The sequence below is a fragment of the Cynara cardunculus genome, assembly GCF_001531365.2.
Source record: "Cynara cardunculus var. scolymus isolate 2C chromosome LG 3, CcrdV1, whole genome shotgun sequence".
Classification (NCBI taxonomy): Eukaryota; Viridiplantae; Streptophyta; class Magnoliopsida; order Asterales; family Asteraceae; genus Cynara; species Cynara cardunculus.
Genome location: NC_037530.1, coordinates 4,570,778 through 4,586,768, shown reverse-complemented (window position 1 = coordinate 4,586,768; position 15,991 = coordinate 4,570,778). Strand labels below are relative to the sequence as shown.

Here is a 15,991-nt window from a genome sequence, read left to right as displayed (position 1 = left end):
GAATATCATTTCCGTTAGTCATTTCAGATCATAACTTATAAACAAATGCATACAAAAGTTGTGTCTAAACCGACAAGTTTCCTAATCATACATACAAACAATGAGTCGTGAGAAACCAAAAGCATGAAAGACGAAGTTGCACCGGCTGAAATGGGTAGACAAACGAGGCTCTTGCCATCGCGGAGTCGTTAAGAGAACTTGATTTATGTCATTGTAGTTACAACTAGCCCTCCAATATATGATAAGGTACATATTAGTCCTCAAAAATTTATACTTGTGCATTTTGCTCCAATTTTACTTTCTAGAATGTTCTATGAATGATCCATCATGGTGTAATTCCATTACTATTGAGAAATCCATATATTGTATTATAGGTGAAACAATACTAATATAAACTATAATTTAATGTTTTTTAATAAATAAAAACCTGTTGTTTATTAAAAGACTTTAAGTTATAAGTTATTGATAACTTTCAAATATTAGAGTTATTTGTCATCTTTTTAAACCCATTTTCATTCATTTTTCCGACCCAAATATCAATTTGAGTCTTCTAATGTTTCTTTGGTCTAAAATCAATCCTAAAATTGAGAACGAGCCTGAAAGTCAGATTCTCACGTTGTAAGTCATAGTGGCGAGTCACCACTGTGGCAAGAAGTAGCTGCATAAAATCTTTATTAAGGATTTATTTGTCAAAACTATAAAAGAAGATGCGGATTTCAGGTTGAGTCAAGTGATGAAGATATCATGAAAGTGAAGAGAACGAGGACAATAGGGATAAGACAAACATGAAGAAGAAGACAACTATGATACATTACTTTCCTCCATCTCAAGTCTCTTTCACTTTCTCTCTTTTCCTCGTTTATATAAAGAGGGCTTGGGGCTAGGGTTGTAAATGATGCGACTCGAGCTGGAGTATCAATATATTCTACTCGAACTCGATAGTCATTTCTCAAGCTCAAACTCGAGTTGAAAACTCGTGACTAGTTAAAAACGAAACTCGACTCGAACTTGATTGCAATTTTTTGGACTCGAACTCGTTTGAAGCTCGAACCAACACTTCTACAGTTTTTTTGTATTTTTAAGTTATGATTTTAATAAAAGAAAATTATTGATTATTTTTTATAGTTTAAAATGCACAATATTGTTCAAATATTAAAAAACATAAGACATTTTTATTACATTATATTATACATATTATATTATAAAAATGATTATATTTTTAAAACTAATTTTATATATATATATATATATATATAAATCGAGTATATATATATATATATATATATATATATATATAAATCGAGTATCTCACAAGCTTTTCTAGTCGAGCATTGGGTAGTTCGACCCAACTCGCTAATATGTCGAGTCGAGTTCAAGTTTGAGTTAAGCTTATTCGAGTCAAGTGTTGACCAAGTCTATCTCGAATAGCTCGCGACTTGTCTCGTATCGTTTACACCCCTACTTGGGGCGATTCATTGGGAGGCATCATGCGCATCATACACATGAAGAATCAACTGATAGTATTTTAGTTCTTGTATTTGGTTTTAAAACAGGCTAATTTCCTGCAATTTACTTTCTGTTCACCACTATGGGTTCTAACTATATTGACAAGTTTATGTTTAATGCAATTTATATTCGAGTATTTTTATTCTTATATCATGTTTTTATGTATGAGCAGTAGCTAAACCTCCCTTTGGGTGTGGTTGGGTGTAAGCAAAACCCTAGAGTTCAAAATGTAACACTTGGGTGTTACTACTTTTTTTTTAACTCTTTAATTTGGTCATTCGGGTTGAAGCTTTAACCCAACACAGACAAACTGATCACTCATTAATGTTAATATTAGATATTTGACCCAGAATTAGACGGATCCAAAATACGGCTTGAATAATGCAAGGAGGTTTGAGAAAATCTTCAATAACCGCATAGAGATATGGGTTTTGTTGCATAATCGAGCTAAGGTTCAGATGTCAGTCGAGCTGGTGTATTATAGAGATATGCGCATCTCTCCATACTAGCGAAGCTAAGATCTTCGAGATCTACTTAGTACGGTTGGCAAACCGAAAGTTAGCATTTATGGAAACTTTATGATAAAACCGTAATCACAACCCATATGACATAGCTTCAAGAGAAGGAAATTGTATGTGATTACTCTGTTACCGGTTTCATCAACCATTTAAGTTACTAATATACTCTTGGGGGAAAACTTACACTCATACCCGCTTTTCATTAATTGTTATTTTTTGGACATCAAAATTCTACCAACAACAAATCATTTTTATAAACTCTAACTTTGTACTGAAAGTTTATAAAAATCTCTAATTCTTAGTAGACCAGTCCTTGTGGAAAACGATTTTTGAAGCTTATCATTGTATTACTTAAAAAAACGAACTCAATAGTGATGTGTACTTGCACCGTTACTATGCCACGATTTAGGTCTGATCATTGTTTTATTAACCTGGATATCCAACCCGTTATGCGAATCGACTAATCCTAAGACGACCACCTGCTTTGCAGATAGTCCGGAGTCACCGCATTTGAATCTTCGTGGCCACAAGAAGATTTTTATTCCTTATTGAATTTGAACCTAGGACCTCCTGGTACTTTTGACCTTTGAAACCAAGCTCAAACCAATTAGGCACCATGATATGATGATTTTTACTATCAATTATATATAAATATTGTTAATTACAAATTTATTTATATTTTTTGATATATAATAATCCGATAATAAATATAGTTGAGCAAACGTTCGGTCACGCAATTATTATGTTTCACCCAATCAGACCAAGGGGGAAGAAATGAACATGTGTATTGCTTCCAAGGTGCATCATATCAAGATAAATTAATCAATTTTTGTATTAAGAGTATTAATTTAGTTGGTATCAATTTAATTGATTGGTAGTATCGTATTAATTATTTAAACTTGGTTAATATATGGTATTAGAAGTTGTGTACCATGGTAATACCGTACTGTACTGATTTTTTTAATCATTTATTAATCAAAGTTTAATCTATAATACAACATATTTTGGTTTTTAAAATATGGATGGATATACAAAACTTGATTGAATTCATTCGTCTAACTCTAACAACCTTAGTAACTTGTCTACACCTCCACGATCCACGTTGCTCCTCAATGATCGTTTCTATTAGACTACTAAATAAATGCTTGTTTAATATGGAAGTTATTTGAATGTTTGTATACGTAGAGATAAACGATACAACAGATATTCACATGTTATCTGAATGTTCGATGATTTTAATGTATCTAGATCAGTTGGTAAAGATGTCAATATAAATAAATTTGTAACTTCAACTTCTACGATGTTGGTATAAAAACCGTATCATCATGTACCGACTGAAAAAAGTTGGTACAAAATGTAGTTGGTTGGTATATGTATATAATTTTTTGCGTACTAATTCTAACATGTATGTACACCGTACACGGTATATGGAAAAAACATGGTATCGTACTCCGTACAAATTTATTTATTTTTTCTTCAAATATTTCAAAACAAACAAATTATCTTTTATATTTAAATCTAGACATAAATAATCCAGTTCGGTTGCAATTAATTATATACGTTAATATGTTTATGAACATGCAATCGCTTTAGTATGAGAAATATTTTAAGAGATGGACGATAAAAGAAGTATTATCTATACTATTTTAGTAAAACATTTGACAAAAACTATTATAAACCATTTTTATGCATTAAGTACTGTTTATTGATGCATATTACTTAAAATTCAAAATTACAAGTAAATTTTACATATTTACAACTTATTAAAGCTCCTCCAACCTAGGTTAGCTATCGGAGGCAAGCATTAGACCGTAGCTTGCTGCTGTAATTAACTGCAGATAAATATAATCAAATACTAGATATGTATCTCATTTTAAATATAAAAAATCTAAAATGTATTTAGGATAATTATTGAATTCTAACAAAATATTAATTATTATCTTTATAAAATAATTATATTATTAAATAAAAAATAAATGACTTTATTTTTAAATCTAAATTAAATTATAATAAAAAATTAAATTAAAGAAATTATAAAAAAATAAGAATTTTTAATATTTAATTCGATACTATTTTTTTTCAAAATTGTATGATACCTTCAGAATTATATTTTATTTAAAAAATAAAAACATTATCGTTTTCAGTATCATATAAAATCATATTATAACATTGACGGAGACAGAATAAAACAAAACATTAAGATCAAAATGTGTATTACTGCATTACATAAGTACCCTTCTAGTACTTTTTAATACAGAAATTACACATTCTATTATAGAATATAAGAAGTATATACTTTTTATTTCTGGTTTTGGAGTTTGGTCATATCTGGGATTAAGAGACATGGCTTTCTATTTAGAAAGACAAGTAATATGGAAGCACAAAAAAGACTCCCATTAAACCTACATGTTAAATACCTAATTATTTACTTCTCTTCATGTTACTCTTGTCTACACACCTAACATATTTATTTTAACATTTTTTTTATTATCCTGAATATCCAATCTGTTATGTGAGCCGACTAATTTCATGGCGATCACCCGTTTCGCGGATAGCCTGGAGTCACCGCATATGAACCTCCGCAAGAGGATTTTTATTTTTTATTGAATTAGAACTTGTGACCTCCATACATTTTTGACCTTTGGATCCTAAGCTCAAATCAAACGAACACCACCCTTGTGGTTGTTTTAACATATTATTTAAAACCAGAAAATCAAGATTTTGGTCCAACATATTTTTTAAACCTTTATCTAATATGAGATAACGAGTACGATTCTTCAAATTTAAAGAACTTTTCAAAACTGGTTATAATGATAGAGAAATATTTTTTTATTATATTTTATTAATAAGAAACTTCGAAATTAAATATTTATAAGAGATAAATAATATTTTATTAAATGTATGGAATATTTCAATAATATATAATTAATATTATAATTTTTAAAATAAAAAAGTTGTTAGAATTGAAACGTTGGATATAATATTTTCTTAGAGCTTCTAAATTTCGGTTTTTCATTTTAATTTTTGTAAAAAATAAGGTACAAAATATTTCCAAAAACGACTACAAAATTATGTTTCTAGATAAGAAAAATAGTCAAACTTGAAAAAATCATTTTCTTTTCGAAAAGTACATAAATAACATTATTTAATTAAAAATTCTAATTTTAAGAGTGTGTTTAATATCAAGATAGAACTGAACAAGACAACACATGATAGAACAACTGTTTAGCATAAGACATGACATGAGTGATAAAATGACGAATCTACTCCTAGATTGTTGTATATAAATATTCTATATTTTGAATAATTTCTTTAAATTACAATAAAATAAATATCTTCGTAACGAAATATATTATTGGAAAGTTTTTGTGAATACGATTAAAATAACACCAAGATATGAAGTTTATTAATTTTAATTTTATATTTTATACATTTTCTATATTACTTTTTGTTAATATTTAACAAACTATATAAATTAACTAAATTATAGAAAACAGATAAAAATAATATTTCGAAAACAATAAAGTAAGAAATTAAAAAGAATAAAATTTGAAAAATAAATGAAATGTAAAGAGGGAGGGAAATGATAAAATATAGGCTCTCCACCTTGTTTCATGGGGTGGGGATTGCACATGTTTGTTCCACTTTTTTCCACATAAAAGTAATCCCAAACGTGGAACAATGATCCTTATATGTTTTGTTTTATTCTATCTGTCCAGTGTACCAAATGCACAATACAAGGTGAAGGATTGGCAGGTGTCGAGTCTGGCAAATAAGAAATTTATAAATTATGCTGATTACCTCTAAAATACAACCTGTGACAACAATGAGTAGGGTTCTGTTCTTAGGAATGCGGTGTCAACCATAAACTCCAAGAAGTGTCATGTACAAGTGCGTAAAGCAAAAAAAAGGGGGTTGGAAGTTGATTAATCTAAGCATAAAAATAAATTAGACTTTATACAATAGAGAACGAATCATGGTGACGAGTATAACCAGTTCTTTATGAAACTATGTATCATTGACTTATACATAAAATATTTTCTCAATCGATTCCAGATCGGCCGTGAGTTTCGATATCTGCCAAACACCCGTTTGCCCTTAAAAATAAACTAGCACGAGGAGCTCAGTGAACTAATTCCTAACTGATTAAGTTAAGTCTAGTCACGAATGTAGAACTTAACCTACCAATTGCATTAAATAGTTAACAAGAACCAATCCTAACTAATGATCGGACATCATACCATTTAAGTTAGATTACACAATCCTATAATGCAAATCAATTGATTTGGTGGTCGATTGATGGAGTACTTGCTACTTAACTGAAATTAGGAACAATTACATATTCTTAATCACGACTAGCAAATCAAATGATTCAAGGGATCCTTCTCAAAACAAGAAAACCCGAAAATGAAGAACACATTTGAACAAGGATTACATGAATGAAATTCAATTGATATTCAGATATAAATCAAAGTCTCAACAAGATCCAAAGTAAACTAGTTATAATCTCATCACTGGAAACAGAGAATTAGCTACTCATATCATTATTTCGAAACACAAATTAAACTTACAAAAATCTCTTTGTGGCCACGGAGGTTCAAATGCGGTGACTCCGGGCTACGTGCAAAGCAGGTGGTCGTCCTGAGATTAGTCGGCTCGCATAGCGGGTTGGATATCCAGGTTAATAAAAAAAAAAGATGTGGATTATGTTATACATACGAGAAGAAACCGATGAAAAGGAAGAAATGCACGATTTGATGACTTGGATCTTAGCTACACCCGCCAGAAAACTCGCCAGAATGGTTTTGGTCCCGAACGCAATGTCTAAGGTGGGTTTTGGTTTGAACGGAACCCATCTTGAAAATCGAATGGGGCCTGAATTACGTCAAGTTTGGACTTGGATTTTCTTTTTTCTTTTTTCTTTTTTAGGCTACAATTGCATCATGCTTCCTGCTCTTTTGCATCTCTCACCTACCAAACAAGACCTCAATTGAAAACATAATGGTTTTTTTAGCGTCATTTTGATTTTGCATGCTTAGCCCGTGTTCTATTTGAAAAATATGCCCATGTTATAATTCTTCAAAATATATGCTCTGTTTTGTACTAATATCCATCTTTTTGACAACTATCGATGATCGATAAAAACTAAGATAAACGGGGATTTATTAGCAATTAAATCATGATGAAATGCAAGGGGTTTAATGTGAAAACGAGTTCAATTATGCATTTATCAAGGATCAAAACTTAAGAAGGGACATGATGCATTTTAAAGTTTCGTTTCAAAAACATTAAAAGAAAACACGCTCTTTTATTAATAATCTGTAGTTTTACTGAAAATTGTATAAAATATCATTATGATCTGCTTTATTTATCTATTTACATTGCATCTTGAATAAACACAATGTTTTTACATATCTTGTGATTTCGTATATATATTTTTATAAGGTAAAAGGTTTTTTGATATGTTAATCTGTACCCAAGGTCGGTACATTTACAGGGGGATGGTACGGGAAAATTATCGAACCTGCAAAAACTGACATAAAGTTGTTATTTTATGTCCGCTAGGTGAATAAGTCAATTATATTATATATAAACCAAACAGTTTCTTTTCATTAGTTACTGCTTAATACATGTAACCAAACACCCTGAATTTATAACCTCATTAGTCGTTTATAACAACTTTTAGTTTGGTTGACAAAAAATTGGAATTTGCATATAAATACAAAACCCATTAACAATGAAAATGAAGTGTATAGTATCATGGGCCAAACTAACTAAATTTAAAACACAATCATTGAACCCAAAAATAAGCACTCTTTTACTTAAACATTCAATTTATCTGATTCATTCATCAAAAATTCAATTTCATTTCAAATCCTATATATTTCATAACATCCACCGTCACCCTTGCTTCCTTTTTTATTGGATTGACGATTGATGATATATCACTCACTGTTACACAAAAAGTCTTTTTACATGTGTTAGGAGGGTCAACATTGTATCACTATTACGTTACAGAGAAAACCCCATGTGTTAGGAGGGTCGATCAACCATGTGGGTTTAGAGTAGAGATGGCCAAAAACCGGTCCCAATCGGTCTTAACCTTTCTCATAACCGGTCCCGGTCGAAAATGATAGGACCGGTCAAGGTACTTCATAACCGGTTATGGGCCGCCGGTCCCGGTCCCAACCGGTCCTTGCATTAAAAAATAAGATTTTATTTTTATTTTTTTAATGATATATATTTTGTAATACATTATAAAATTTACAATTGGGTCACTCAAATACACTTTAAAAATACGTTTTAATATAATTAAAATTACGTTTTCTTATAAAAATACATTATAAATTATTTAAAAATACATTTATTTATAAAATTATTTGAATTTTCGGGCCGGGCCGGGCCATAATCGGTCCCATAACCGGTCCCGGTCCCACGAAACTACCAAAAACCTCAACCGGTCCCGGTTTTCAGTCCCATAACCGGTGCCGGTCCCGATCGGTTCTTTGTCGGTCCCGGTCCTGGTCCTCCGACGGTCCCGGGCCGGGCCGAGCCGATTTGGCCATCTCTAGTTTAGAGAATGAACCAAGAGGAACCAATCCTATAAAGATATCTTAACCTTCTTTTATAAACTCAATATCTGTTATTAATATTTTATTTCTCTATCAATGTAGGATAGACAAAATTCAATCACAGTTCAAGAATCAAATGATTCTTGATCGTGTTTATAGTTTTCCTTACAAACCAACTCCAATACTAATTAAAACGTAAGAAGAGGTCTAATATGTAATACTTGTAAATTATAATTGTCCAAAGTTGTCATTTGACGTTCTTTAGTGGTTTTCCATATTTTTATCAAATACAACACGACCAATTTATAATGATGTCACAAATACAGAAATACAGATACACTTTCTGTTCTCTTTAATATTATACGAGAAGGATATTCGCGCAATGCAGCGAGATAAATCTCGATTTTAATGTTTAATTTTTATTTTTGAATGAAATATAAATTTGAAAAAAAAAATCGATATTAGTACCAAATTAACTATTTCATAGTTTTCTTTTTTCTTTAATTCAATTTTTTTAATTATAATTTAATTTAGGTCCAATAACGAAGTAATTTATATTTGGTTTAATAATATCATTTTCTTATAAAGATAATAATTATTATTTTGTTAGAACTCAATAATTATTCTAATTATGTTTTAGATTTTTTATATTTTAAAATGAGATTTTATTCTCTATTTGATTATGTTTATCCACAGTTAGTTACACGAATTCAAACATAGAGTTTTAATAAGTTGTACCTATACATAATTTACTTGTAATCTTTAATTTTAAGTAATATGCATCAATATATATACAATATTTCATGTAAAAAAAATTAAATTTTTTTATCAAATACTTTATAATATAGTATAAATATATGAAAATAGTGAAACAAGTATTTATTTGATTCCAAAATCTACATGACAAGAATTCAAAAATTACAAAGCAAAACGACAATCCCTTTGTCGTTTTATGAACAAAATTTGGAATCTTTAGTTTCCTCTTTCTTTTTATCTGAAAAATCCATGCAACCATAAAAGCTCTTTTTGGATCAGTACATGGTCTTGAAGGGTTTATAGACCTTGAGGTCATCAATCACTCCCGCGATCGATCCCGCCGCCGCACACACCGAAATAACCAAGCAAGCTGCACTCAAGATCTGGAGAGAAATCCATTTACTACTCCATTTGGGTACCTTCTTTTGAGTAATGTACATTTCGATCGGGAAATAAACCGTTAGCGGCCAGAACCCGAACGCTCCAAGGATCCCGACAACGTCCTCAAAGAACGGAATCAACATGGCAACGATGGTGGTCATGCACACGAACATGCTTCTCCATATCAATCGAAACAAGTTGAGTTTGTAGGGTTTGTATCCCGGAATCGGAACGTGGATGTCCTTCGTGACGAGTTTGCTCTCGGGGAAGTATTGTTCAGCGGTTTGTTCAACGAATGCGAATAAGGGTTGTGCAAACACTTGGTAAGCACCAATAAGGTGGATTACAATGGCGATATTTGCAATGTCAACGAGCCAAAACGGGTCGTAGAAACCGAAGCCGGTGAGAAGGTTCCCGGGGGCATGGTCTCCGAAAGCTGCGTAACCGAAGCATCCACAAAGCATGTAGAAGATGGTCGTTGTTATTACGCTTATTAACGTAGCCCTCTTCATTGTCTGGTGCTCTGCGGGTGGTGATTTGATTGTATCCTGTTTCATTTACCACAACAATAAGTTTTTAATCGTTTAGATTCACTTTTTATGATTCATTTTGTAGCGTAAGTCTTATCTGTAATGTACAAATAAGATTTACGGTACAAAATTGAATAAAAAAATATATAAGTAAATGATTGTATTACCTGAATTTCAATAAGTACAAGGGAGTAAGAGTAGGCAAAAGCAATGGCTCCAAATGCTTGGAAACTTCTCCATATTTTTTGTGTTTGACTCACTTCTCCAACACTAATACCACTTAGGCTTCCCTTGATGCTTCCATTTTCTAGTTGTTAAAATTATAAATATCAATACAAATATATATATATAGATATATATATAGATATATATATATATATAGATATAGATTGGTTATTATACAACTTTTTACATTTGTATAACTCAATCTCAACCATCCATTTAATTTGAAGAATATATGATTTCATATAAGTTTTGATTGTTTCTTAATATAAAGTATTGATCATAATTAATGAACGCTATTCATCTTCCATAAATATTTAAATCATAATAAATAAATTCTCATTATTTTTATAAATATCTCAATTAATTGGGTTGCATTGATTGTACAAATGAACATGATTGCATTTGAAATATATCATATATATATATATATGTATATATATATAGAGGATCAAGTGGTAAAAAACAATACTAAAACAGTCAAAATCATATATGATTTTCTATTGAAATCATATGCGATTATGGAACATGGTCAACACGAGTGTGTTTGGGCACTTGGGCCGTGACCTAGCGCTTATTCACATGTGATTTACATATGAGTTTAGTGTAAATTATATATGATTTAACCATTCTCATTTGAATCCGACTCTATATATATAATTTGCATTGTAAGAAATGTACCGGCAAATTTGGCGATCCCGAGGCCAAGACCGATGGCGGAGTAAGTGAAGGACATGACGGCGGCCACCATTGACAGCCATGAAATCTGATGGAAATCTGGAATTTGAGAGAGGAGGATCTCCACACCACCAAACAATACCATAAATGGAGTCCCTGATACTCCACATGGATTCTCATGACCTTTCTCGTGGAAACAACTCGATCTTTTTATCGCCCTTTTTTCATAAATTTAACAAAAAGGGTTATTATCATTTCTTTCTAAAGATCAACTGATCAATGAAGCAATATATATATATATATATATATATATATTGGCATTTGGCACTCACATCATGCTAATGGAAGCAGCAATGGTGTACCCAATTGTAGTTCCAGTAAGATTGAAGTACTGAATGAAGCCACAGATTTTGAATTTGAAGCCACCTGCAAAAGTAGAAATCTCAAGTTTATATTCAGTTTTTAAAGAAGTAAATAGTTAATTACTAAATTAGATACTAACCAAGATTGGACTTGACAGCTTCCATGTAGGTATAGTTTCGTTTGCCGGTAACTGGGTCGCCGGTGCGGTAACATGATGCAAGAAGGCACGAACAGTAATAAGTTACGAATGAGAAGAGAAAAAGAACAGAGGGTCCGGCCACCCAACCCAGCTGCGCCGTCGCCCACGCCAATGCCAACACGCCGGAGCCTATCACCGCCGTGATAATATGTGCACTAGCAGTCCAAAGAGTCCCTGTTTAAGTTTTCCGAGGAAAAAATTAATTATTGAATTAAAGGTTGGTTTCAGCTTCAGAATTAGAATGCATAATTGACGTTGTTATGAAGAGTTTTGATTACCGGTTCTTTTGGGACGGCCGTCGTCGTCGAAGAATTTGGAGGGGGGCTGAGAGGGGAAGTCGCCGGAGATTTCAAAGCCTTGGTGGTAGTTGGAAGCGGCATTTTGATCCATTTTCATTTGTTTATTTAGATATATATATAATGGAATGAAGAAATTTGCAGAGAATTTGTGATGAAGATGAAGATGAAGATGAAGTTGAGAGGTATATGTATGTAATAAATGAAGTGGTGGGCGTGGGAAATTAAGAGCGACCTGCTACATCTTACCGAAAATACTCGAATCTGAAATCTAGTGCATTCAACATCTTTGTTTTTTAATGGGAGAGAGCGACGACTCTTAACGGTGAAACGGATAATAAGAATAAAGAGTTTTATTTGATAAGTGAGGGTGGCGACTCTTGCTTGATATACGTTTATGAGGTAAATTGTTGCATGGAATATCGTTTCAATGGACTACAATCTTACCTGGTAAAATAAGTTAGAGTTTTGATTCTTATTGTTAACCGCTTAGTAGATAAACGACTCCTAAGTTTTGAAATTGACATGTATGAGGAGGAAATTAGTAGGTAGAAAATTGTATTTAGCCTACCTGTTTTTTATATTGTATCATTTTTCTTAATTTTTAGTTTTTAGTTTCAGATTTATTATGTTTATAAATAAAATTTGCAATAAAAGACCTGAAAACAAGACGTCACATATGAAAAACAAAAAACTAACCAATATATCAAAGCTTATTTTGTGAAATCATATTTTGTTTCCTTAAGTCAAATTATGCAATCAGTCGTTAAAAGTATTCAGTGGAGAAAAAATTCAGATCTATCTTTGGTTGTGCAGGTAAATTATACACAAATATTTCTTTCATCTGGAGAAGCAGCGAGCGAGCTTGTTTCTAAGAAGATGAAACCACTGAGTGAGGCAAAAAAAATGTCTTTGCATATTAATGTCCTTAAAGATAGGTTCTAAATAAGACTGATTAAAGTTGTCGATAATCAATTTTTTGCTTAAATATAATAAAACAAACAAATAAAGTTAGAGAAAGAGAAAGAGATTGGAAACACATGTATTGATATTGCAAGTCAAAAGTTAGAATATAAATGAAAGAGGAATCGTATCGGCCAACTTGGAATGATAACAAATTTAAGCATTCATTTGTTTCAAAGTATGAATTTTTTTTTTATTAAAATCGAATAATTAAGAAGCACACAAGGAAATGTATTAAATAGAGGATCTAAAAAGAGGTGTTAATATTTTATAGCATTTAACCATAAAGGGTGGCTGATTAGTTTGAGTTTGACTCCAAAAGTCAAAATTACCTGGAGGTCTCAGGTTCAAATCCAAAGATAAATAAAAATTTTCTTATGACCACGGAGGTTCAAATGCGGTGACTCTGGGTTATCTGTAAAGTAGGTGGTCGTCTTGGGATTAATTGACTCGCATAGTGGGTTGGATATCTAGATTAATAAAAAAAAATTATAGCATTTCTAATAACTATGTTATTTTAGACATTTTAATGATCTGAAAAATCTGTGTTATAATTTTATTATAATTGTGTAATAATTTTGTAATTCTTTCATTGTAAGTTTTCATTTTAGTGTAACATTACGGATAATACGTGGTAGATTTTTGTGATAAGAGATGCAGGTTACTATCTTGATCGCACTTGTTCCACTCGTGCTCCTCGTTGGTTGTATGTCGTTTGATAGAGACAGAAGCGGGGGCCATTGGAGTTACCTGCGTCACTTTTAGGGGTATAAATAGTACGAGACAACTCATGAGCTACTCGAGATTGACTCGGTCAAAGATCGGTCAACACTCGACTTGAATAGGCTCGGCATATTAACGAGTTGAGTCGAGCTTCCAATACTCTACTTGAGAAGCTCGTGAGATACTTTTTATTTTATTTTATATATAAGCAGTTTTAAAATGTAATTTGTATAATATAATATAATAAAAATGTCTTGTATTTTTAGATATTTGAATGAAATTGTGTATTTTTAACTATAAAAATTAATCAATTTTTTTCATTAAAATCATAGTTAAAAAAGATAAAAAAAATATAGAAGTATTGGTGAAGTTGTCCCTAATTGAAAGAGTAATAGTAAAAAAAGAGGGTGAAGATGTGTTATAAAAGAGAGGGAAGTGCATGTAACTTTGTATTTTGATGATAAAGTTTGAGTTGCATCTCTTTAGTTTTATAAAATTTAAGAGAATGTCTTTAAATTATAGAGAAAATTGCACCAAAATGGAACTAACTTTCACTTAATTCCTATTTTGGGGAACCAACTTTCAAAATCGTCATTTTGGGGAACCAACTTATACCTAATTTCTATTTTGGGGAACCAACTTTCAAAATCGTCATTTTGGGAAACCAACTTGCACCTGATTCATATTTTGGAGAACCAACTTGCAAAATAATTATAGAAAAATAACTGAAATTCGTTTTTTCCAAAAAATAATGCAATAAAATCTATTTTTCATTTTAAATCTCGTTTTTTTAATTCAGATATTAAATTGAACATTTTAAGGAAAAAAAATCTAAATTACCACAATAAAAATTATTTTTTACTAATGCAAAAAAAATCAGTTTAATAAAAAAAAATTAATTGATGCAATAAAAAATAAATATTAAATATCACATTCAAGATTTTTATATCTAACCAATCCGTATCAATTAATTTTTTTCTATTAAATTGATTTTTTTGCATTAGTAAAAAAAACAATTTTTATTGTGGTAATTTGAATTTTTTTTAAAATGTCCAATTTGATATCTAAATTAAAAAGAAACGAGATTTGCAATGAAAAATAAATTTTATTGCATTATTTTTTGGAAAGAAAACGAATTTTAGCTATTTTTCTATAATTATTTTGGAAGTTGGTTCTCCAAAATAAGAATCGGGTGCAAGTTGGTTCCCTAAAATGGCGATTTTAAAAGTTGGTTCCCCAAAATAGGAATCATGTGCAAGTTGGTTCCCCAAAATGACGATTTTGAAAGTTGGTTTCCCAAAATAGGAATTAGGTGAAAGTTGGTTCCATTTTAATGCAATTTTCCCTAAATTATATAATATATAAGAGAAGACCCCAATTTTTTTGTAAACTTCAATGAGTGAGTTTGGTCCGAGCTTGATTCGAATTGGTGTTCAAGCTTGGTTTGAACTTCAAACAAGTTGGAGTTTAAAAATTTGCCATCGGGTTCGAGTCAAGTTTAGTTTTAACTACTCACGAGTTTTCGAGTCGAGTTCGAGCTTGAGAAATGGTTATGGAGTTCGAGTCAAGTTTAGTTTTAACTACTCACGAGTTTTTGAGCCGAGTTCGAGCTTGAGAAACGGTTATGGAGTTCGAGTCGAGTATTTTAATACTCAACTCGACTAACATCATTTACACCCCTAATCACTTCGTATGGTTTAGGTTAGGGGTGGACTTGTATGGTACCGAAAAAAGTTTCTCCAATATAGCGTAACAATCAATTATGATTGATACGTAAAATCATATATTGTAATGTATACTAACCAACTTCACCTGATACCAACTTCAAGTTACATATATGAAATTTTGTCATTTTGTTCAAATTTTGAGTAATATTGAGTTTACAGGTAACATCTGTGATGTTTAAAGGTTTTTAGTGTAAGAAATAAAACTTGAAAACATTCAACTATTCGAACAAAATAATTAAAAAATAAAATATTTTACATTCAATTAAAACTAATAAATAACTAATAAGTTGGTATCATGATACTACCATGGTAGACGACTTTAACCAAGTTTGCATATTTGATATGACTAGAAGGGTACTCGCGCAATGCAACGAGATAAATCTCCATTTTAATGTTTAATTTTTATTATTTGTCTCTATCGATGTAATATAATTTTATTGGTTTTGAAAAGGCGATAATGTTTTTATTTTTGAATGAAATATAAATTTGAAGATAGTATAAAATTTAAAAAAATCGATATTAGTATTAAATTAATTATTTAATAGTTTTTGTTTTTT

General features: G+C 30.9%; 1 protein-coding gene across 1 annotated transcript; it reads right to left on the bottom strand.

Annotated features, from left to right (window-relative positions):
• Positions 1-9,627: 9,627 nt before the first annotated feature.
• On the bottom strand, positions 9,628-12,121 carry LOC112510024 (amino acid permease 4-like). Its single transcript, XM_025115282.1, has 6 exons — positions 12,004-12,121; positions 11,666-11,899; positions 11,496-11,589; positions 11,167-11,381; positions 10,431-10,570; positions 9,628-10,281 (listed from the first exon to the last, which is right to left on the bottom strand). The coding sequence occupies exons 1-6, from the start codon at positions 12,119-12,121 to the stop codon at positions 9,628-9,630; spliced, it is 1,455 nt and encodes a 484-aa protein (XP_024971050.1).
• Between the last annotated feature and the right edge of the window lie 3,870 nt (positions 12,122-15,991).